The 24,726-nt window shown below is 42.7% G+C and overlaps 1 protein-coding gene across 2 annotated transcripts in view; it reads left to right on the top strand.

The window, feature by feature from the left end:
* Positions 1-24,726, top strand: part of PITPNB (phosphatidylinositol transfer protein beta) — an 85,093-nt gene that overhangs the window by 15,333 nt on the left and 45,034 nt on the right. For both annotated transcript variants that reach the window (XM_054006368.1, XM_054006369.1), the window contains exons 4-7: positions 1,721-1,812; positions 2,617-2,624; positions 7,493-7,567; positions 8,860-8,943. In XM_054006368.1, the coding sequence (XP_053862343.1) occupies positions 1,721-1,812; positions 2,617-2,624; positions 7,493-7,567; positions 8,860-8,943 (259 nt within the window). The remainder of the gene's footprint in view (positions 1-1,720; positions 1,813-2,616; positions 2,625-7,492; positions 7,568-8,859; positions 8,944-24,726) is intronic.

Here is a 24,726-nt window from a genome sequence, read left to right as displayed (position 1 = left end):
GAATCATCAAACAGTAGAGGTAGTGAAGTGATTATAAGGAATTAAAGCAGGCCATAGAAATAAATTATTGCATAAGATGGCACTTGAGCCTTTCATCTTGAGAAATCAGATAAAATCCTAACTTGAGTTGCAAGAGAAATGAGTTCAGTAGCAATCTAACTACTTAGCAGATAACTGTTATTCACAAATGCCATGTTATGTGGGATTAATTGGTGTCAAAAGGAACAACTAACTCCTGGAAGATTGTTGCAGGTCATTCTTTAAGTGGGCATGGGCAGAGCTGAGTGCAGATGTCTGTACTATACCTAGCTTAAGTCTGTACCACTGATTACAATTGTATAAGCTACAAACTCGCTTGCAGTCTTTAAAAAAAATGTTTGTTTAGTGGTGGAGCTATTCCTGATCCATTAGGGATAATGAGAATGTCCACAACTGTAGATAGAAGCTCTCTTGCTTAGGGCATAAACTAGGGTTACCATATTAAACAAATTAAAAAAAGAGGACCCTCTGCGGGGCTCTGGCCCCGCCCCTTCCCCGCCCTAGCTCCGCCCCCTCCTCCCTCCCACTCCCAGCCACACGAAAAGGGCTGCCCAAGCGCTACCGGCTTCATGGTTTGCTGGGCAGCCTCCAGACCCTGCGCCACCGGCTGGGCGCTTCCCCTCCCAGGCTCCGGCGGCGCAGGGTCCGAAGGTATGGGGGCTGCCCGAAGCCCGTAGCGCTTGGCTCTTAAACAGAGCTGAAGAGTTGGGAGGAGCAGAGCCGCCGCGGCCGGAGGCTCTGCTCCTCCCCTGACTCTTCGGCTCTGTTTAAGAGCCGAGCTGCCCGAGCGCTACCGGCTTCGGGCAGCCCCCATGCCTCTGGACCCTGCACCACCGGAGCCCGGGAGGGGAAGTGCCCGGCCGGCGGCTGGGGTCCGGAGGCAAGCGGGCTGCCTGAAGCCCATAGCGCTCGTGCAGCTCGGCTCTTAAACAGAGCCGAAGAGTCAGGGGAGGAGCAGAGCCGCCACGGGAGGGGAAGTGCCTGGCCGGCATTTTCCCGGACATATTCGACTTTTTGGCAATTCCCCCCGGACAGGGGTTTGATTGCCGAAAAGCCGGACATGTCCGGGAAAAACCAGACGTATGGTAACCCTAGCATAAACCAATCACCAGCTGCCTGGGTTTCAGAAAAATGTATCTTTATGAGGTTTCTGTACTTTACTCTGAAGCATCTGGTCTGACCACTCTTGGGGAGAGAATTCTGGACTCGGTGGGCCTTAGGTTTAATCGGGCCTGGCAATTCTTATAGTAGGAAATCAATATTTACTTCTTAAGACATAACTGGGATAATTTAATCTATTCCTATTCAGGTTCTAGATCAGAGCTAACTGAGTTACATGACTTGATCTCTGTTATGCCATGCTGCTAGAGAGCTCAGCAGAACAGAACCTTAGAGCAGAGTTTCTTTAGACAATGGTGTTTCCTGTAGGTGAAGAGAAAGGAAAGCTAAACTGAATTTGATTGAGATCATGCTGCTGAAAATATGCTTAAGTGACTCAATTACTTTGGGAATAGTAACATTATTGCAGTTCATACAAATTAAACTGATTGCTTGTGCATCATAATTTTTAATATGCTTGGGTAAAAAAATGTGCCTTTTCAATTAGATTGCTAGAAATCATTGTGGAATCTCATTCAGTTGGCAAAGCTGTAACAAACGTACAATATTTTGCTCTTCACAGTAAAGTTCCTGGGTTTGTAAGGATGATTGCTCCAGAAGGCTCCTTGGTATTCCATGAAAAGGCTTGGAATGCATATCCATATTGTAGAACAAGTAAGCTTGCTCTGAATTGATTCTTACATTTTTGCCATACTGCTTAGAGATGCTATCAAGTGGTTTAGGCCCCAAAGTTTTGTAATTGGGTGGAAAATATCTTACAGATCACTTTTTGGCAAACCTACTCTGGCTTAGCTATGCAGCCATGAAAGACAACGTAAGTTAACCAGCAGATTCTAGTCCCAAGACATAATTATGTGCTAGTGCATGATGTCTCCTGTACAAGACTAAAGAGTCTGACTAATGTCTCTTTCCAAGTCCAGGATAAAACTTGTTAGGAAAGAGACCTAATTTACAGTCCCTAAAAGCTTCTGCAAAGGATGAGCGTAAAGGTTAAAAATTACAATTGTAGATAGCAATCAAAGTTCCTTTGATTTGATGCAATATTCATGTTTACTGTCCAGAAAACTCTTTGGTCTTTAGAGGAGGAAGTTGTGTAAAGGAGATGCATTCACCATATTCCATTTCTGAAGCTTTGATTTCTTTAAGTTCCAAGAATCCTGTCCCTTTTTATTTTTTGGCCTGTCTTGTGTCAAAGTGTTTAAAATACCTTAAAGCATACTTCATCTTTAACAGTAACAAGTTGTTTCACAGAAGTATGCTGATGAATGGTTTTATTGTGGGGTTATTTTATTGAACAAGGGGTTTTAATGAGCAATTGTTTTATACCTTCTATATATAACTCCATCTGTATTACAGATTGCTATAGAGTTAATACTTTTGTGACAGACCTGTTGCACATATTAACACTATTTTGAATGCCTTCTTTTCCTTTTCGTTGCATGTCCCTCTGGCTTTCAGTTGTGACGGTGAGTACCTGGATTATTATTTGTTTATGAAATGTGTTTTAATGTGGCTCTTGGCTATTAAAGTTATAACTGACTTCTGATGCTGCATATCTGCCAATCCAGACTCTGGTTTACTGATTATGTAAGATTTCACCAGTCAGAAATCAGAATTTTCAATCTGATACTTGCCGCTACTTCTCTCCTTATTCTCTTGTTCTGCTCTCATCACTCACTCTGCTCTTCATAATTCCTGATATTGGAACAGTACACCATGCTAAATGATTTAATAACTGTGAATATACAGCTTAAAATGGCAAGAGTTCCACAGGAAGCTATCCAGGAAAGGGGAGAAAGTGCCTTGGGGTCTACTTTCCTCCAGCTTAGCATAGCAGACTAGCTTTGCCCTATTGCATCAAGCACTCTCCACACAGTTACGGCAGAGTCTGGGCATGGGACCTGATCAAATGGACAGACAATGTCTCTGGAGGAGCTTTCTTTTCACCAGAAAGTGGTAAGTACTCTCAAGGATAGTCAGAGGGGTGCAGGCTTTCTCTAGTTCAGTGGTCCTGTGTGGTAAGGTCTTTGTGAAGGCTGGCACTAAGGAATGCCAATTATGTGTCCAAAATGCAAGTACATAACCTCTTCCATTAGGGAAAGCTGAAGTGAAAAAAACAGCCAGCCTAAAACATCCCCCAGCAATCCCTTATAGGATGCTTTAGTTTTCACCATAGTCTTTGAGAAGGGTAAAACCTCCAATAACTCCTGAATCAGCGTGTGTATATATAGTGAAAACTGCTTAGTTATCTGAGCTATGACACTCTGTTCCCTGCATAAGGCCAAATTAGCCATACTGTACTGTACTTGTTGGATTCACTCACTGAATTTAGAGGTGAAAAATAATTGGGTCTTTGAACTTCCAGGAGACAGAATACTGTATTAGATGGAGCACAAGTCTACTGGAGTGGCAGTTCTTGCTGTAGTTCCACCCCAGAGCCAGCTGCTGAATTTTCCTGCTGAATGTCCTGCTTGGAATCATTCAGGTTGAGTGCAGCTGTAGAAGGGGAAAGGATTAGCACTTCCTCATTTGATTTGTAGACATAGACAAGAAATGCTCAAAGTAGTGTTATTGCACTGAGCAAAGTTAGTATCCTAAGTGGTAATGGTTTAATATAGCGGACACACAACTGCTATCATAATTTAATGGGAATTTATGTAACCTCGTGCATCACTTTGCAAATTTGGCCCTATAGGCTGATGTGCAAAGTACTTCCCACTGGCAATGCAGTAAAGTGCATTTTAAATGAATGTTAGATTTCTATAAATGAGCAACTTCCTTTGTGACTCTAGTTTGGCCCATCCTGCAACATCATAAGCCAGTGTGTTAAAGCTGGACTAGTCAGAGTAAGAATGAGACCAACGGGTATTTAAACATTGAGCTAATGTCAAACAAAAAAGCCCTTCTCATTGTTAAAAACTGTTGCTGTAAAGTGTAAACCAGTTTTTGGGTCTTTTCTATAGTATATAGCCACTGTAGCTTGAAATTAGTCAATTGACCCTGGGATGGTTGGCAGAAACACACCCTGTCAGCATCTGAAAATATCATGGATCTTGCCTACAGAGATAACACTGATACATAGATTCTAGGACTGGAAGGGACCTCGAGAGGTCAAGTCCAGTCCCCAATGGCAGGACCAAATACTGTCTAGACCATCCCAGATAGACATTTATCCAACCTACTCTTAAATATCTCCAGAGATGGAGATTCCGCAACCTCCCTAGGCAATTTATTCCAGTATTTAACCACCCTGACAGTTAGGAACTTTTTCCTAATGTCCAGCCTAAACCTCCCTTGCTGCAGTTTAAGTACTGATACTGTCAGAACTTGCAGTCCAACCTTTCCTCCACACTGAGAGCTAAAATGTTTGTAAGACGTTGAGGTGAGGGCATCTTATTGTCCCTTGAGCAGATAATGGATAATCCAGCACGGAGTGAGTTGAGCTTTCTATTACAGAGAAGGGCTGGGGACCAGACTTTCTAATTGGGAAACTCACATTAACTCAAGCTCCACTTCTATAGTGCAGAAGATTCCTTCCTTTTATGTTTGCCTTGCCAAGAGTTCATAGTTCTTTGTGAGACTGACATCCTGGATAATAACTGTAATTTAAAAAGTGTTTTTTCCTGACAAATGAAACTCCTTCATTTGCCACTTTTTTTTTTTTTTCAGTCTTACCAGTAGGCAGTTAGTCTGAAAAGTCAGCTCTGAGGCAATATGATGAAGGATCTCAGGTCAAATATATAGGGTTCCTTGACTGTGGGAAGAGCAGGATAATAAGACTGGCTCATATGTGCAAAAATTCCTATTCCTGATTGGTGAAGTCCGGCTGATTTGAATGGGTTACCTAGGGAGGTGGTGGAATTTCCTTCCTTAGAGGTTTTTAAGGTCAAGCTTGACAAAGCCCTTGCTGGGATGATTTAGTTTGGGATTGTGCAGGGGGTTGGACTAGATGACCTCCTGAGGTCCCTTCCAACCCTGATATGCTATGATTCTATGAAATGGGCTAACCCAGAATCTGGATTGGTATCACAGAAATCTGTCTTAAATTTGAAACTAGTGCTTGTCATAATGGTAAGTGTCTCTTCAAAGACTATTTTTTTTTTTGTTTTTTGTTTTTGTAAAGTGCCTTGTGACCTTTCTAATGTCTTATTAGTTGGAAGTAATGTTAAATTGCCTGACCTACTCTCTTTCAAGCAGATTTCATTTCTGAATCCAAATTTATTGTAGAGTCACCACTGTGGACACTCCATGAAAACAGCTCAGCTCTCACTAGAGACCAGCTATGCAAGGAGTTGCAGATGGGGCTGTAAATCAGGTTTAGCCTGAGCAATAGTAGTATGTGTGCACACACACGCATGCAAGTGCATGCTTTCCCTTTGTATCAGTAACTGCTTTCCTTGCTGCTCGGGGGAGAGGTGGAAATTTGGTCTGTTAGGTGGAGTTAGCTTTGTTACGTTAAACTTCATGTTCCCTGGATTTTAGCACTAACTCACAGAATATTTAAAAAAAAAAAAGAAGAAAGAAAGAAAGAAGAAAATTCTTTTGGAACACTTCCTACATTTTAGTACTATAGGAAAGATCCCACAGCAGAATAGTATTTTTGCATGGAACCTTTTGTTAAGACTTCTGTGGTAGACAGTCTTAATAAAGAAAAAATAAAATCCTGAAATAGAAGAAATAGAAAACTTGCTGTGACATGGGGTGGGGGGGATACTGAAACCACTTGGAGGAGTCCAACTTAGGGTTACCATACGTATTTCCCCGGACATGTCCAGCTTTTTAGTTAATTGCCATCCGGGAGGATTGTTTAAATGTATAAAAACATCCGGAAAATACGGACGTATGATAACCCTACCCACTGCCCCCCTCCTCTTGGGGTGTCAGCTCACTCAGCCTGCAGATTGCAACCCCCCCGTGCTGCTGCAACCCTGCGCCCCACGGTTAGGAGCGGTGGCGTCTCGTGCGGGAGACCCGCGGCCACTTCTCCCTCCTCCGAGCATCCCCCGTGGCTCTGGCAGAGCCTCAGTCTCCCCATTCCGTCCCGGCCGTGCAAGGAGCCCCCCCGCCAGCGGTCCGTGCAGCCGGGGCTGCCTCCCCACTGGCGGAGCCGCTGCCCGGGGGCGGGTCCCGCCGCAGAGAAAGTTTCTCGGCACGCGGCGGCTCCCGGCAGCGTGAGCTCCCCTACCCGGGTAGGGCCCGCGCTGCAGCGCCTCCCGCAGCCTTGCTGGGTCCGGCTGGGAGTGGGGTGGAGGCTCCCCTGAGGGAGGTGAAGGGTGGGGGACTCTGAGGTGGGGGGGGATTCTGAGGGTAGGGAACTATGGGAGGGGGTGGGGGGCTCTGAGGCAGGGGCTGTGGAGAGTGGGGGGCTGTGGAGGGGGTGGGCTATGGGAGGAGGTGGGGAAATGAAGGGTAGGGGTTATGGAGGGAGATGAAGGGGAGGACTGAGGTGGGGGTGCTGTGGAAAGCGCTATGGAAGGTGGGGGCTATGGGAGGGGGTGGAGGGCTCTGAGGCAGGGGCTGTGGAGAGTGGGGGGGCTGCGGAGGGCAGGCTGTCAGGAGAGGGGGCACTGAGGCAGGAGAAGGCTGAGGATGGGCCCTGTGGAGAGCGAGTGGCTCTGGGGTGAGGCCTGGAGGGTCCGATGGGTGGGTGGAAGGTGGCTCTGGGGTGAGGCCTGGGGGGTCCGGCGGGCAGGAGGCAGCTCTGGGGTAGGGTTACCATACGTCCGGATTTGCCCAGACATGTCCGGCTTTTTGGTCCTCAAATCCCCGTCCGGGAGGAATTTCCAAAAAGCTGGACATGTCCAGGAAAATAGGGAGGCATGGTAAGGGAACCGCCTCTTCCTCAGCACAGCAGCAGCCGGGGGGCGGGAGGGATGAGGGGGAATGCGGGGTGCTCAGGGGAAGGGGTGGAGTTGGGGCGAGGACTTTGGGGAAGGGGTGGAGTTGGGGCAGGGCCAGGGCCCCATGGAGTGTCCTCTTTTTGCAGTATTGAAATATGGTAACCCTAGTTCAACTGAAGTGTTTACAGATTCTCCATATTTGTATGGGTAGGTGTCATGGGTATCTAGATTTATTAAATGACCATCGTTCAAGTTACATCTTATGCGCTAACCAATATTTCAGGTTGAGGTGTAGGGCATCTAAACTTGTCTGTTTCCATGTGCAGTAGTGGGGCCTCTATTTCTGTTTCTATCAGAGTTAAAATGGGAAGCAAAATTGCTAGTCAAGGCCTACAGGGCCTCCCCTGGTGGAGAAATCAACTTGTTAAATGTAAGATTTAAAAGGGGGAAAAAGTATAGTCACCCTTCTGCTGCCTGGTTTTGTTTTTTTACAGAATGAATATATGAAAGATGACTTCTTCATAAAAATCGAGACCTGGCATAAACCAGACTTGGGGACATCAGAAAATGTAAGTCAGGGTCCAGTAGTAACCCAGCATTTGCCATACTTACTGCACACGTTGAACCTGATGGACCAGTATTCCTTTTCTGGCTGTGCTGAGAACTGATGCTTAAAGGAAGGCAGCCTCCCTCCAATAAATAATATGTACTCCTCTAAACCAATGAAGCTATTTCTCCTACAGCCGTGGAAGGAAGAGGTTGGAGAAAGGCAGATGTTTTTATTTTCAAAGTTTGAGATCTTCAGATCATACAGTAAATGGGAATTGTGTAGCTACCTAGATATTGTTCCTGAACACTTGTGGAAGGAAACCTCTTATCCTGGATGTCTCCTATCCCAGCGGCTCCAGCAAGGGTTTTAAATGAATCACTGGTCACTTTGAAAGCATACAGTCTTCTTTGTTCAAGCATTTTATTAATGTTAATGTTGAAATTCCTTTTTCAGTTAATTTTCTATCTGGAAATATCCTGGATCAGTCCCTCTCAGTGTAGCTGGTTCAGTGCCAGTAGGGTGGTGTGTGATTTGGACTGTCCCCTTTCTCTTCTCTAATGAAAGAGTAGCCAGATACTAATGGTGGGCCCCTATATAAATATAATTGTCCATTTTCAGTGTTTGGATGACTTGCCTGGACCATTGTTTCTCACACAGGCTAGAAACCTGCAGAGGGGATGACTTATGCTAGTGAAAATAGAAAGTAAAAAGTGTTCCTAGACAATTCTGTGTGTGCTTAATCTGAAGTGTATCTATGGCTAACAGCTATATGTATATGACACATGCTATGTATCTGGGCCCTTCAGTTTGCATTAGGTTACGTCTTTTGAGAGATGCATGTTAATGGATACATTTCAAAACAGTATATGGCTAGCCAACTTCAAAATGTGCTGGAGTCTCTAATGAACTCATTTGATGTATGGCAGGTTACTAATAACTGGATCACTTGCACGTCAGAGCTTTATGTGAAGGTTGCTCACTAAATAATATGTCTGCCTAGCCTATTGAATGCGTAATGATTCTAATTACAGTGTTTGTTGTCCTTAGCTGTAAGGAAAGTGGCAGAAGAATACAATTTAATCTTAAAACCAAGCTCCTCTGAAAGCACAAGAATTGGAGGTTTAATAAAGCTACAACTAACTTCAGAATTGCTTAATTAATTAAATAAGTGGCAACTTCGGAGTGTATTCCCCAGGTGATTCTAAGAAAACTATCCATCTCTGTAGAACTCAGAAAAACCTGGGTAATACAGAACTAACGCAGTGGCTGCAATAAGGCGACAAAGGGTTAAGCCCCTTCTCCCCGTTGCAGGTGCACGACTTGGATCCAAACACGTGGAAGAGTGTTGAAGTTGTCCATATTGACATTGCAGACAGAACTCAAGTAGAACCAGCGGTAAGTAGACACTGTGCTTATTGGGAGATGGTTGTCCTATCTAGCTAATTACTTTGGCCTTTATTTGCACCTTAACATTGTTTTCCATTGATTGTAAATAAACTAATATACCCAATGTATTTGATCCCACAGGTAAATATAAAATTGCTTTAAATAGAAGTATTGATCTAAATTAGGGGATGTCAAATTATTTTAAAAATTAAGTCATTAATCACGAGACTAAAAAAACTAGTTGCAGTTTTATTTGCACTGTTAAACAGAATACTAATTTAATTTTTTTTTGTTTTTCTACATTTTCAAATATATTGATTTCAATTACAACACAAATACAAAGTGCACAGTGCTCAGTTTACATTATTTTGATTACAAATATTTGCACTGTAAAAATAAACAAAAGTAGTAGTGTGTTTCAGTTCACCTCATACAAGTACTGTAGTGCAATCTCTTTATCAGGAAAGTGCAATTTACAGATACAGAATTATTATTATTTTTTTGGGGGGGCTGTTAATCACAGTTAACACATTATTTTTTAAACTAGTGTTAATCACACACCTCTGTTTTGACCCTCTTCACTTACGGTAGTTCATCACTTGGCTGACACTGGCACAGTTCTACTGTGTTCTTATGATCTGGAGTGATTAAATATCAGAAAGTTAATAGAGCAAATCAGCAAAAGTTGACTTCTTTTGAATGGGAAGTTTATTTATAAAAACTTGCAGATGGTTCTCTGGATAAAGAGACGGTTATCTGTAGCCAAGGCAAGGCTGAATTCCACTACCATTGAAGTACTTTGAGTCTGCGGTAGCACCTATGCTCTAAACATGCTTTCACCTCCAGTTCTTGTGCTACACATAACCCACGGAGAGCAAATGAATCCCACCAGCCGCAACACAGTACACTTACAGAGTTTCAAGATCACTGCAATCTCATGGATCAAAGAAAGTATAACAGCTTAACCAATTGTATTGCAAAGTGGATAGCTATTGACTGCAGACCACTCATCATTGTAAATGACAGAGGGCTAAGAGGTGTTATTCAAATTGCATCTTCTAATCAGTCATACGCCCTGCCCTCCTGAGGAATCTTTGCATCAGGAATACATGACCTATATCATAATGAAAAGACTACAAATTTGGAACTTCTGAAAAATGCACTAGCTGTTTGCTTTGGTGATCACTGGACATCCTTGAACGATCACAGCTGTCTTGGCGTCACGACACACCTGATTGATGCTGCATGGACGCTACAGTCGTTTGCTTTAACAGTAATACATAAACCTATGATTAATCACAACTAATTTTTTTAATCTAGTTAATTTGTTTTGCATTAATCACTTGCATTAATGGCAATCTAAATGCTCAGTACTTTTAAATTTTGTGGGTATTTGCTAATCTATCAGGTTTGATTTTTATTGGCACATTGAGGGAAATAGATTTTTGGGAAACAGACAGCTTTTAGTTTTAACAATACAGTAATTGACTTGATCAACATTTGTGTGCTAGTTTCAGTGTGCGAGGCTGAAATTGAAATAGGAATTGAATCCAGCTCTTCTGCATAGCCTGACACAGAGCTCTGACCTGGCCATCCCTTTTTGTTGCTGTTTTAGGAATATATTCTTAAATAGCCCTCAGTTGGGTTATGGCAGGTTCTAGCAGGTCTGTCTTTGCTGCAGAAATCTGTGTTGGAGAATTGCTATTGCTTCTATCTTTTCAAACTTTATTGAACACTTCTGCCCTTCAGTGCAGCAATTATCACCAGGTGAGCTGGTCTTTCATCTCTGCTGACAGATCGGCCAACTGTAGTTAAGAAACACCACTGTCATTTCTTCAGCTTCCCCTCTCCATTTACTGTTTTGCTGCTGCTATTATTTTGAAGCACGTAGTATGCCAAGCACCTCCCATGGTCGCTGCCCTGAGAACTTACAACCTAGTTTCAGATGAGATGCAATTCAAGGATAATGCAACAATGAAAATGGCAGAGCGTATCCTGATAAGGTTACACAGTTACTTAGTGTAGCAGTGTGTCGTTTGGGTGTTGCAGTACTGGAGGTGTTCAAGAAGCATAGCACATAGAACTGGAAGGGATCTTTTGGGTCATCGAGTCCAGTCTTTTGCTGTTGGCAACCCGTCATATAATCATGTTCATAAACTTAGCAATCTCCGTCTTAAAACTAGTTCGGTGTTTTCCTCCCACTACTCCTATTGGGAGGCTGTTCCAGAACCTCCCTCCTCTGATCGTTAGAAACAATCTTCTAATTTGCAGCCTGGCTATAGGCCTCGCAAGCTAACTTGGGAACGGCAGTGCATGTGTAAGGGGGGGTGAGAGAACAAGGCATGGAAATAATTGCAGAAGTATTAGATGTCCCTTCAGAAGCAGAAAGAAGATGCTTAATCCCAGGCATGCACTTTTATACAGCATTTAAGCTTTCAATTCATTGTGCTGTCCAGTACATCTCAGGCGCACATAAAAAAAGTGATATATTGAATCCATGATTGCATCAGACTGCACTGTAATGAATAGGTACAAGGACTACGCATTCTGTCTTAACCGTGCTATGTCCTGACTTTTAATATTGAATGTTGCCCTCTTACCATTGGCTTAGCATACTACTTGAAATGTGTATTTTTCCCCTAAGTTTTTGACTCTATGGATGTCCATTCTCCACTGACCAACTGCTGTTGGTTACATGGTTAATCTGGAGAAGAATGTAGAATACCTTGATTTGTAGGTTAGCTGCTAGACTGCTTAGAACAGAGTTTTGCAAGAAAATTTGAGTTCTGTTCATGTTGCTGTCTTTTGTCCCTCTTTTACTTATGCATGCGTGCACACACACACATACCCTTCTTCCCCACTGCATATCTTTTTTCACTTCGCTTTTTCCAAAGTCCTCTTTCATAACTGTCCTAACCACTGATAGAAGAGAATATACTGTGTATTCATGTGTTGCTTATGGAGGGAAGGAAAATTTTACATCTTAACTTCACAATTCAACAAGTTGTCTTTTTCAATAATTTTTGTTTATTTTTAGAATATTCTGAGACCCTCCATTTAAATCAAGTTAAATATGTCTTGCATATTTTCATGCAGCGAGGAATCACTTTACTGTTACCTGTGGTGGTTTTGTCATTGTATAAATGATCTGGAAAAAGGGGTAAATAGTGAGGTGGCAAAATTTGCAGATGATACAAAACTACTCAAGATAGTTAAGTCTCAGACTGTGAAGAGCTACAAAAGGATCTCTCAAAACTGGGTGACTGGGCAACAAAAGGGCAGATGAAATTCAATGTTGATAAACACAAAGTAATAAACATTGGAAAACATAACCCCAACTATACATATAAAATGATGGGTCTAAATTAGCTGTTACCACTCAAGAAAGAGATCTTGGAGTCATTGTGGATAGTTCTCTGAAAACATCCATTCAATGTGCAGCAGCAGTCAAAAAAGCAAACAATGTTAGGAATCATTAAGAAAGGGAGAGATAAGACAGAAAATATCATATTGCCTCTATATAAAGCCATGGTATGCCCACACCTAGAATACTGTGTTGCCCCATCTCAAAAAAATCTATTGGAATTGGAAAAGGTTTAGAAAAGGTCAACAGAAATTATTAGGGGTATGGAACGGCTTCTATACGAGGAGAGAGTAATAAAACTGGGACTTTTCAGCTTGAAAAAGAGATGACTAAGGGGGGGGGAATATGATTGAAGTCTATAAAATCATGACTGGTGTGGAGAAAGTAAATAAGGAAATGTTATTTACTCCTCATTACACAAGAACTAGAAGTCACCAAATGAAATTACTAGGCAGCAGGTTTAAAACAAAAGGAAGTATTTTTTTCACAGAACACAGTCAACCTGTGGAACTCCTTGCCAGAGGATGTTGTGAAGGCCAAGACTATAACAGTTCAAAAAAGAACTAGATAAGTTCATGGAAGATAGGTCCATCAATGGCTATTAGCCAGGATTGCAGGGATGGTGTCCCTAGCCTCTGTTTGCCAGAAGCTGGGAATGGGAAACAGGGGAGGGATCACTTGATTACCTGTTCTGTTCATTCCCTCTGGGGCATCTGGCATTGGCCACTGTTGGACGACAGTATACTGAGCTAGATGGACCTTTGCTCTGACCCAGTATGGCCACTCTTATGTTCTTATGTATATAACCTTAGAAAAGATGAAGTGGCAGGTAAATATGTTGTGTATTTCCTATTCCAAGCCTGAAATTGTGGCAGGCAATACCAGTGCTGTCATCTGTAAGAATGCTGGTTCTGACCACAGTATAGTTTCTGTATAAATAGGAAGCTATGGTAATTATTACACTCCAAGGAAGTGAGTAGTACTTAAATCTTTCCACTCTGAGGGATTCTCTTAGTGTAAATGTTTGTTTACTATATGCCCTTCATGCACCATCAGAGAATGGGTACTACTGTGCTTAGCTGCAGTATCAATACATTTTGTATTGAAGACTGACCAAGAGGCGTAGCTAAATATCTGTGCTCAGAACTCCACTCCCCATCTGTGGCTTTCTTTGCCTGGTTCCTTTGGCTAGTCTGTGGAATGCTTTATATTACTTGGCCTATTTTTCCTTTAGTCCCATTAGTTTTGGTTTTGTTGGGGGCTGGGGATAGTGTAAGTGCCTTTCCTGTCTTTGTGTGGTATCTTACTGGTACACTACGGAGAGGGCTTGCCGCTCTACACTACGGAGAGGGCTTGCCGCTCTCCTGTCTGAGCAAAGTTGTATATATTTTTCCATTACTTCACAATTTTTTCTGAAAATAAGGTAATTACATTTGTAGTTTTCTAGCAGTTTTTCTAAAATCCTTAAACTTTTGTCCTCCATACTAAGTGAGTAAACTTTAGCCAAATTCTATGCCACTTTCTTTAGTTTCCAACTATAATCAAAACTGTAACATATAAATATAAAAATAGTAAATTCCTTAAAGATTCTTATGGCATGCATATGCTAACCCACACCCATGTAAAAATGTATACAAATGATTCAGCAGACATATGCTATTCTCTTAAGGTATACATTTAAACCTGGCCTCTTAATCATCTCCAGCACTTTGTCTAAGTAGCTTTTGTGATTTGTATACAAAAGTCACTTCCCAAGAGAGGATGAAGCTTTAAAGCATAAGCAGAAATGTACATACAATTAACATGAGAAGAGGTTACATTTTTGGAAGTAATCGGAAGGAAAACGAGCATAGTGAAAACAATAAAATTGAAATCAGGTTTGTAGCTATTTCTGTGCACTGAGGAGATTACATCTGCCTTGTTCCAGACCATATTTGATGCCTGTTTTGTTTCTAGAACAGCATCTATGTTTTAGTAATATCATTTAGTACAGATCAGTAAACTTTCTAGCAATGGTGCACAAATACCTGAGGCGACAGAATTTCTATGGAGCATGTGGCACCATCCCTGTTCTGTAGTTCTGACTAGAATTGTAGCTTTAAAATTTGAAATAAGCTTTTGTTAAGTTGTTAAGAGGACTTTTAAAATATTCCCATTTGAGAATAAATACTTGTCTTCTGAAGGTAGAATGGAGCTCTGCTCTGAGGACTCTATTCATGGCATGTTGTAGAGCTAAAAAATTCTTTTTGTTAGCCCAGAAGCTTGGCTAACACAACGTCTGTTGTTGGAAGTGGCCTGGGAACTTCTTGTCTGGCTCATGAAAGTTGAGAGTCTACATTACAAAAACAATCAGAGCATATCCAGTGGCTTGTAGAGGGGTATAGACATTGCGCCTGGATGAAGGGGTGAGTGAGAGCTCTAGTTGTTCCAGGCTGGCTCCAGATCCAGACCTTATCTTATGGATCTCTCCATTTCCATCAGGCTTGGGTAGGTGAAGCACTCAGTGCAGACAGTGTGTTTAATCAAAAAGTGAACTGCAGAAGCTTGGGAAAAAAGAGCTAATCCTATAAAGTGCAGATGTTTCTTCACTAGTCTCATGAAGCCCAACTGCCTACCTCCCTGAAGTGCTGTCACTCTAGAACACATTGGTTTTGAAGAGTGTTTTATTTTAAAGATGGTTTGAAGTGCTTGCTCTTTTTAACAATGTTTGTTTAACCACTGCTGGCCTGAGCCACTGTGCTCTGACTCCATTGCTCCAGAAGAGATATTGGGAGCTGTGCTGTCCCCAAATGATCCATCCTAAGGTGTCAGTGATCAGTAGCCAAGCAGCAGGGTGTCCTGGAACCTAACATTGTTAACAGGTTAGTTTGGGGGGGGGGGGAAAGGCTGACTTTATTTCAGCGCTCTGCTACTTGGACATTCAGCACACAGTGGTGGGTTAACTAATGTTCCAAAAACCCTTGCAGTTTGCTGTATTTTCTTGAAGAGCTGTTATCTAAGATGGTTTTGCCTGTGGTCACCAAAGTTCTCCTGTCCCTTCAAGTGCCCAGTAATGTTTGTAATAGAAAGGACTGAGGCAAACCTCACTCTTCGTGCCCAGGGTTTCTTCCCTGCTTTGCTTGACATTTCTCTTCTATTCCTGAAGACTGGGCTATGAACTGTTTTGATTTTTTTTTTTTTTTTTAACAGAACCTGCAGAGATTCAGTGTTTCTCTTTCTCTTGGAGTACGGGTTGAAAGGATTAGATTGGTTTGCTGAGCTGATATCAAATGCCACATTTACCTTGTCTGCTGTGTACTGCACAGTGTAATTCTCTCAAACTTCAGCCTGCCTATAGGAAGGGTTGTTATATCTCCGGTGGTGCTGACATCAGGTATTGGCTTTGAAAACTGAACAGCTTTAACATGCCTTCCATGATTTGGTCTCCCCTTTTCAGTTCTGTCCCATGGACCCTAGACTATACACCTTATGGTACAAGCGTACCTGACCTTGTGGTGTTCCATGTGGCTCATAAAAACCATGGGGCTTGGGTCTAACTTATTCTTTCCACTTCTCATTATCCTTCATCCATCCCTATCTCATGTCTTCTTCCAGCTTGCCCTGCTTGCCTGAAATAACCTCCGTTCCCACATTTCCCCATCTGTCAACTCATTTAAAATGCTTCTAAAAGACAATCTCTTCCATGAATCTGTCAACGTCTGAATGCTGCTCCCCTCTCTTCAGGTGTGCTTGTACTGTTTCTTTTGCTAGTATATTTACATTGTAAGTTAGCCCTGTTACCTCAGATATGAGACTTAGCGAGCAGGAGACAGAGCTGCGACTACAGGATTGTTCCAGAAGAGAGCCTAATGAAAAGATTAATCTTGCTAATTTTTTGCTTAATGCTCTCAGCATTTTTACCGTGAAGTGTAACATTCATTGCTTCAAGCAGTCTTTACAAAATACCTCCACCAAAACACTCATGCACACACTCTTCCTGGTTGTTGGAGAATGAGCAGAGTAGTGGTAAAAGCTTGTGTATATTTGTACCTCCCTGAAGCACCATGGTGAGAGGGTAGGCAGTGTACCTGTAAAAAATCTTCTTGGTGCTGACCTGTTACTGTGTAGTGAGACCTGTGCATTTGAAGTACTGGCATTCAAGCTCTGCCAACAATGGCCGTGTAACGTGTCTGCTAACCAACAATGATGACACTTAACAGTCTAAAGCTTAAAGGTAAAATTTAACACAGGGCTGAGGTGACAACTTTGAGAGATTCTGTCCATCTGAACACCCAGCACTGCATCAGTTCACATTCAGGAGGTTTTCTTGAGAAACAGGCATATAGAATCCTAACAAAAATATGAATGGTGCCATGTAAAACTGGCTTAAGTTAAGCCCAGGGATAGAATTTTCTTCCTTATGTAACTTCCCTTTTTACACGTGCCTTTCAGGTCTTACAGTGCCTGGGAGGCGAACGGAGGTATTTGCTCAATTATAATTCTTAGCAGTTGTGGTGACACAAGCCTGTACCACCTCAACAGTACTGTTATCTTCTACTCCCTTGGTCTCTGTTGGCCTGGCCACTGGCCCAGGTTTTAAAACTATTTCTCTGTGGAGCCTGGGATGGGTCTCTGTCACTCTGAAAAGAATTGCAAAGACCGAAGCATCTTGGTTCATGGTTTCATGTTCTTATTGCTGTAATTTATATAAATAAAGGCTGAAGTTTCTTTGAAGAGTTCTCTATTGCACTGTTGCAAATGATGCCAAAGGTGCCATTGAAATACTGTCCTTGAAACAGCCTTTGAATCCTCCACATGCTGTTGTCCTGTTGTATTATAATTTTTTTTTCTGTCTCTTCAGCTTTCAAGAAGCTTTCCATTTTTTTTAGCTGTACTGTTTATTCAACAGTTGCCTGTTTCACTTCCTAAGAAGGACTTGCTGCTGTTGGGAATTATGCTCTGGCTGTATATATATTTTCCTTAAACTTTGAAAAGAGCTTTTGTTTATTTGTGATCTGGCTCTAGTCCAGGCTCCTTCTTTCAGGCCTGGGAGAAGGGCCTGTGTCTGAGAAGAGTGCCAACAATTCTGTCTTGTGCATCGAGAGGTTTTAATCCAGACAGTCTCACTTTTTCCTTCTACTCTTAACCAGACTTGGGTTAAGTGATTCAGCATCTTTGCACAAATTGGTCTCTCTCTTGTTCCAGAAAAAAATTAAAATGGATTAATCATGGTAATTTTTGCTTAAATACCAGATTTTACTTATCTGTGACTCTTCATTTGCAATATTTTCTCTCCTGTCTCATCTCATATTGCTGATCTTTCCCGTCCTGCCCAAGAGCAGGTAGATCTCCTCCCCCCTCTCCCCCCTGCCTTACCCTGTGCAAAGTGCTAGGAGCAGGCCAGACATCATTTGTAGAATAGGGTGTTCTCATGTCTGGCCAAATAATTTCGAAAGAGAGAATGTATTTTTCATAGACAGAATTTATAAAGCTGCATATTTAGGTATGCAAAAATGCTGACTTGCCAAAACTAAGGTTGCACATGCAACCGTGACTCTACCCCTTAGAGCTCTTTTACATGGAGGAAAAAGCCTGGAATAGTTATTTCTGAGTAACTGCTCCTCACTCTCCCTCGGTGAACATTGATTCTCCACTGAGTGTCCTTGTGTAGTTTAAGTTAATGCATTTCGGAAGCTGATTAATCTAATCCACAAAGAGGCATTCTCAGTCCCAGATGAGAACTTCTACATGGGAGTTAGTGTGGAATAGCTGTTGCACTTTAAATTCACACAAACTTCCCCATGATTTCTGTTGTAGGCAAGACCTTAGTATTCATTATAATGTCTGTTTACATGATCCCATACAGTTTCTCAAGTATAATGTCCTACAACTTTTTCTGCAGGCTTGCTGGAGAGATGCACAGGTGCCCTGTCTCATTTACTGCAGATATTGTATGATGAGCTGAGAGTAAGCCCTTGCCTTATTAACTGACATCTTATACGTGCCTTGCATGGACTCTAGCATTCAGTGTACTTAGTAGAAGATGCTACATGTGTATCTAAGATTATGGAGAACTATGGGTGGGACAGTGAGGTTATGTAAAGACTGTTGCAATGTAAATGCACAAGAGGGCAGAGATCAGGTTGTACAAACCCACCTGGACTCCCTGGGTACATACTCGGGGTGTCTAATATGTGCTACTGTGGGTTGTGATCTTTGATTTACATATTTTCAATTAGTCTTTTTAAATATAAATAATACCAATAACCAAATTTAATTCTTTAGGTTTGAGCCTCTGAGGCAGTCACAGATTAATTAAGTTTAGTGGAGGACTGAATGATACAATGATCGATACAGTTAAAGACTTTATTTAAAATAAAATAGCTAAAACAGGCATTACAATATAATCATAGACTTCATTTTAAACTCTCGTTCTAAGATGAAATGATGATCCAGGGGTGAAAATAATGGGTATATAGTCCTTTTCCTAATGGTACCCTCATGGTGGGTGAGCACTTTAATCTACCCTTTTTATGACACTCCCTAATTATTTAGTATTAAATACCCTTATTAGCTATTTAATATTAAACATTACCTTAATTAACATCTGTGTAGACACCATTCTACTATCAACATAGATAGTATCCTTCCAAAACATTCGCATTTTGTCTAAAATATTTTTTAAACCAGTTAGAACCAAACTTGTTTACATCATGACCTAGTGTTATGTCCTAACTTATCTCTAGCTTGTCTCTGAGCTGTCTCACTTCACTTCCCCCACAATTTACCAGGCCTCATTGTTCTCAACCCTATATTTAGGCCCCAAAACCTGTTCTCTACTTACATTTAGCTCATTTCTATTTAACATCACTTTTATAGGTCACAGGGCACCAGCACTGTTTTTAGTGCACTGGCTTGATGAGCTAGCACAAGTATGTCCATGAGCAGGAGGTCACACCCGTGCTCCAAGTGCAGACGTAGCCTCAGATTTGCATGTCGCTAGATTGTCCCACCACTGTGCTGATTGGATCTGCCCTCTGACTTACCCAGAATGGATTATTATAGCACTAATCCTTTTAAATCGGCTTTTTCTTGTTTGAACATTTGTTGCTTTAGTTTTGATACCTTAAATTAAGTTATGATAATTGTGAAGCAGCAATTTTGCTGAAGGCAGTGCTCTGTGTTGACATGGAGATCTTACTGACACAAATACACCTATTGACTTTAGTTTTCACAATTTTTGAACATTTTAAAGAACTTATTAGCAAACACATTAGATTGCTGAAAATACAGTGGAGTTCACTGTCATCTTTATAGAAATACTGTACATGATTCTTAATGTTAAGTAGAACATTTTAAAAACTTTCACTGTAACTAGAATATCACTTGTGCTTCAGACATTCATCATTTATTTAGCTATCGGTGTTGTACAATAACATTCCGCTAAGTGTGCTCGTCATTGTAAAAATATTACAAATATTATTAGGGGAGGGGGTTGTGGCCTGCCCCATCCACACTCCCCCTGTTCCCTGACGTTGTCTTCCCCCCCCCCCCCCGACCCCTGCTCCATCCACACTCCCCCGCTGCCCCCATCCAACCCCTCCTCTCATTCCTGACGGCCCCCCCGGGACCCTTGCCCTATCCAACTACCCCTTCTCCCTGTCCCCTGACTGCCCCCCCGCCCCATCCAACCCCCCCTCCCCAACTCCCCTCATCGGATCCCTACCCCCATTCAACCTCCTGTTCCCTCGTCCCGACCCCTATCCACACCCCTGCCCCCTGACCACAACCCCGAATTCCCCTGCCCTCTATCCAACCCCTCCTGCTTCCTTCCCCCTTACTGTGCTGCCGGGAGCACCGGTGGCTGGCGGCGCTACAGCTGGAGCCAGGCCATACCGCCACCACACAGCACAGAGACCGGGTTACGCCGGGTTCTGCAGCTGCGCTGCCCCAGGAGCTCACAGGCCCGCCACCCAGAAGATTGCGCCAGCAGCGGAGTGAGCTGAGGCTGTGGGGGGACAGCAGGGGAGGGGCCAGGGGTGAGCCTCCCGGGCCAGGAACTCGGGGGGGGGGGGGAGGGGGCCGGGCAGGACAGCCATAGTTTGCCCACCCCTGCTCTAGAGTATGCTAGCAGGGTCCATAGGGGAGAGTTAGAGTACAGCACGCAGCCTGTGGCTTTCACTGAATTCACTGCCCCCAAACTCCACAGGTAGTTGCTGCAGCTTGCCTCTTGTCACACTCTCACTGAACAGCATGTGGGTGAGGAGAAACCGGAGGGGCAGAAAGAGGTGACTGCACCAGAGGAGAGGGGGATACGAGGGGAGGTGGGGGGCCCAAGCCTGGGACTGGCTTAAGTAAATAAGAGCCCTAGGTAGCAGTGGAGGGCAGCTTTCCTAGGGTCAGTCCTCCCCTTCTCGCTGTTTGGGGCTGGGGGCCAGGGGTGCAACGAGGAAGGGGCCCAGAGGATCCAGACCACCCCTTGAGGAGAAAAGAGATGGGAAAAGAGAGGAGAGGTCCAAATAACCTAATTACTCCCTAATTTTCATAAACCTCCTGAAAAGTCTCTGTAGAACCACATGATTTATCCATACCCCAAGTTAGCAGTTTGTAAGCTCTGTTGCACAGAAGCAACTTAAGTGACCATTAAGACCAACATGAAAAGCCTTCCTCCCTGCATCTTCCTTCTTCTGCATCGCGGCGTTCCAGACAACGAGCTGAGGAGCAAGCTCAACCACAACTTCTCTGGGCTTCCTGTGGTGACTGTGATGGTGGCATAGGGGACTAAATGGTGCTACCTCATGCAAGCATCCACATGTACACTCCTTCAAAAAGGGGCGTCCATGAGAGACTTTTGGGACTAGTGCGTGAATGGGTGGATCCTTCTCTGGGCTGGGAGTGCAAAGGTCATACTGCATAAGTGGAGAACACAGTAAGCTCAAAGTTATGTCCTAGTGCTGACAAAGTGCTTGGGATGCTGAAGGGCTAAACTGAAATGCCATTTTAAGGGCTGCTTACATACCAATTCTAAGAGTCTGGGTAACAAGAGGAATTGGAAAGTCTCATTAAGAAGCAATTTGATATAATTGGCATTACTGAAATCTAGTGAGATTAATTGCATTGTTGGGATGTTAAAATCACTGATTATAACCTGTTTAGGAATGATAGAATGGGTAGAAGAGGGTGGAGCTACCAAAGCCCAAAGGGGTCCGGGTGGAGGTCTGTTGGAGACCAGAGAATCAAACTAGGGAACAGGATGAGTTACTGCTTAAGCAACTTTCTGTAAGGTGTGGAAAGAAAAATTGTGGTATTATATGGGACTTCAGTTTGGAGAGAAATATTCTGAATGTCTCATGCAGCCAGTACTAAAACATTATAGATTATGGTTTTGTAACACAAAAGGTATTGCACCCAATACAAGGTAACATTATTTTGAATCTCTTTATGATGGATCGATATGAATTAAATTGGACTGAAAGTTGGTGGTTACATAGGGACTAGTGGTGATGACAAGATTATATTCAATATGGACAAGAGAGGACAGTCTCCACCAGTACGATATATATTCTTGCTGCTTCAAAAGGGCAAATTCCCCGAAGATGAGGGAAATTGATAGCAAAATTTCACAGTCAAAAAAGAGGACAATTTTGGTTAAAAATCAGTCTTAATTTAGCAGCAAATTGAACGCAGCAATTAGAACTAAAAAAGCAATATGTAACATGGAAAAAATGGGAAATAGTCAATATAAATGAATAGTTATGCAATGTAGAAGGAAAACTAACGTCATCGGGGAAAATCCATCACTGGCAGGTGTAAGGACAATAAGGAGTTATATTAGGAACAAAAGAAATCCTAGTCATGGGATAGACCCATTACTACATCGCTACCTCAATATAACACTACCCAATATAACACGGTAAAGCAGTGCTCCGGGGGGGCGGGGCTGCGCATTCCGGTGGATCAAAGCAAGTTCAATATAACGCGGTTTCACCTATAGCACGGTAAGATTTTTTGGCTCTCGAGGACAGCGTTATATCGAGGTAGAGGTGTGTATATAGACATGATAAAATTGTTAATGATTCAGAAAAGGCAGAGGCATACAATAAATATTTCTGTTTTGTATTTGGAAAGAAGCAGGATGATATGCTTGTATCCTGTGAGGATGAAGTATTTTCCAGTCCATTAGTAACTGAGGATGTTAAACATCTACTAGGGATAAACTTTTTTAAAATCAGACCCAGATAACTTACACCCAAGAGTCCTAAAAGAGTTAGCTCTTGGGATCTTTGGCCCACTGATAACTGAAACCTATTAATTAAAAATTAGTAGAGAGAGAGATAATACCTGTCAATGTCATTTTATGGAAAATAGGTCTTGTCAAGCCTGATGTAATTCATTGAGATTACAAATTTGGTTGCTAAAGGTAAAGATCCACCAGAGTGCGCGCGCGCGCGCACACACACTCACTCTCTCTCTCTCTCTCTCTCCCCCCCCCCCCCCCCCCGGAGCACTGCTTTACCGCGTTATATTCGAATTCATGTTATATTGGGTTGCGTTATATTGAGGTAGCGGTGTATTACTTAATGATCTCAAAGTAAATATAAAGTCTCTGCTGATAAAACTTGCAGATGCCACAAAGGTTGGCAGAATGCTGTATAAGACTGCCCTGTTATTTACCAATCTAGATTGCTGGTTAAGCTGGTCCCATTCAAAGAAAACGTGTTTAATATTGCCAAATGCAAAGTTATACATCTAGGAACAAGGAATGCAGACGCTATTTACAGAATGGGGGACTGGAAAGCAGGGATTCTGAAAAGAATGTAGCATTATAATGGACAATCAACCCAATAGAGCTCCCAGTGCGATGCTGTGACAAAAGGGGCTAATGCAATCCTCGGATGTATAAACCGGAGAGTAGTGAGTAGGGAAGTGACTTTAGTTCTGTATGACATTGATGAGGCTGTACTGAACGCTGCATACAGTTCTGGTGTCAACTTTACAATTATATGGAAAAATTGGAAAATGTGCAGAGAAGAGCTACAAATTTTTCAAGGCTAGAGAAATGTTACAGTAAGCCTTAAAGAGCTCAATCTGTTTAGCTTTTCGAAAAAGATTGAGGTGACTGATTTAAAATGTTTAAATGCCTTTATGGTGAGAAAAATATCAGGTATTTAACCATGGGAGCACACTACCCAAGGAAGTGGTGAGGGAATTCTCTATCCCTTGAGTTTGAGAACCACTGATTGCCATATGTGGGGTGGTGAAGGAAATCCATCCCCCCCCCCCCCCCCAGGCCAGATTGTCAGTGACCTTAGGGATTTTTTTGCCTTCCTCCGCAGCATGGGGTGCAGATAACTTACCAGGATTATCTGAATAGGTCTTCATCAATTTCCTGCCCTTGTGGAGGTCCTCCTATCCTCTCCCTATAGCACATTATAGTCTGTTCTCCTATGGGCTGTAATACCTGGTCTAATTTCAGTTGTTGGGTTTGGTGTGCGGGTGTCGGTGACCTGCAATATATAGAAGATCAGACTCGATGTTCTGGTTGTCCCTTCTGGCCTTAAACGCTGACTCTAAGTTCTGTTGAAGGTGTGGGGTGAGATGGATATTGCAATATACCCTACAGTGTGGAACTTGTCTCCTCCAACAAAGGACTTGTTACCTGCCAGCCTAAGATACAGCTCTGAATTTGCCTAAAAGTCAGGTGATGTCAGAATGCAGATATTCATTAGGTCAAGGCTCAGGGAGGGAGTCTTGATTTTCGTCTTCATATTGTAGTTCATTATAACCTGTAGACTCATAATAGACAGCCACAAGAAATTGGAGAATAGGAAGGAAAGTTGTTTGCAAATTCTACGTCCTACTCCCTGGATCTGGAAAAGTGTTGAACTTTCTGCCTGTCAATGTCCCTGAATGAGCCCTTGCCCTTGTATTATGGAAATGGTGAATAGCAGTGCCCAAACTACATTCTCTCTCTGTACCATTCATTATTTTATACATCCTATGTCTCTTATTTGTCCCTCCTCTAATGTAAATCTCTTCAAACTCTTTATATAGGCATTCTTCCAGGCCTCAAATCAACGGGTATACCTTTATCTGGAATGTTACTTTCTGGTCATTATATCTAGGAAGAGAACAGAATTAAAGGGATTCAGAGATGAACGATGAAGATAATTAATGACACACTTTCAGTATATGCCATTCCGTTATGTATCCTAACATTTTGTTCGCTTTTTTGTCTACATTAAGCAAAGATCTTCACTTAGCTGTCCACAAAGTTGGCTAGGGTTTTCCCCCTAAGCAGGGCCGGCTCCAGGCACCAGCCTACCAAACATGTGCTTGGGGCGGCGCTCCGGCTGGTCGGGGAGAGCGGGGCCCCAGCTGGGCTCAGCGCCCTCCCTGCCGCGCTCCCCGGCAGGAGGCTTTTTTTGCCTGGGGCGGCAAAAAAGCCA

The sequence above is a fragment of the Malaclemys terrapin genome, chromosome 16 (genome assembly GCF_027887155.1).
Source record: "Malaclemys terrapin pileata isolate rMalTer1 chromosome 16, rMalTer1.hap1, whole genome shotgun sequence".
Classification (NCBI taxonomy): Eukaryota; Metazoa; Chordata; order Testudines; family Emydidae; genus Malaclemys; species Malaclemys terrapin.
The sequence above is the reverse complement of the archived record's forward strand: the minus strand, read 5'-3'. Positions and strand labels throughout refer to the sequence as shown.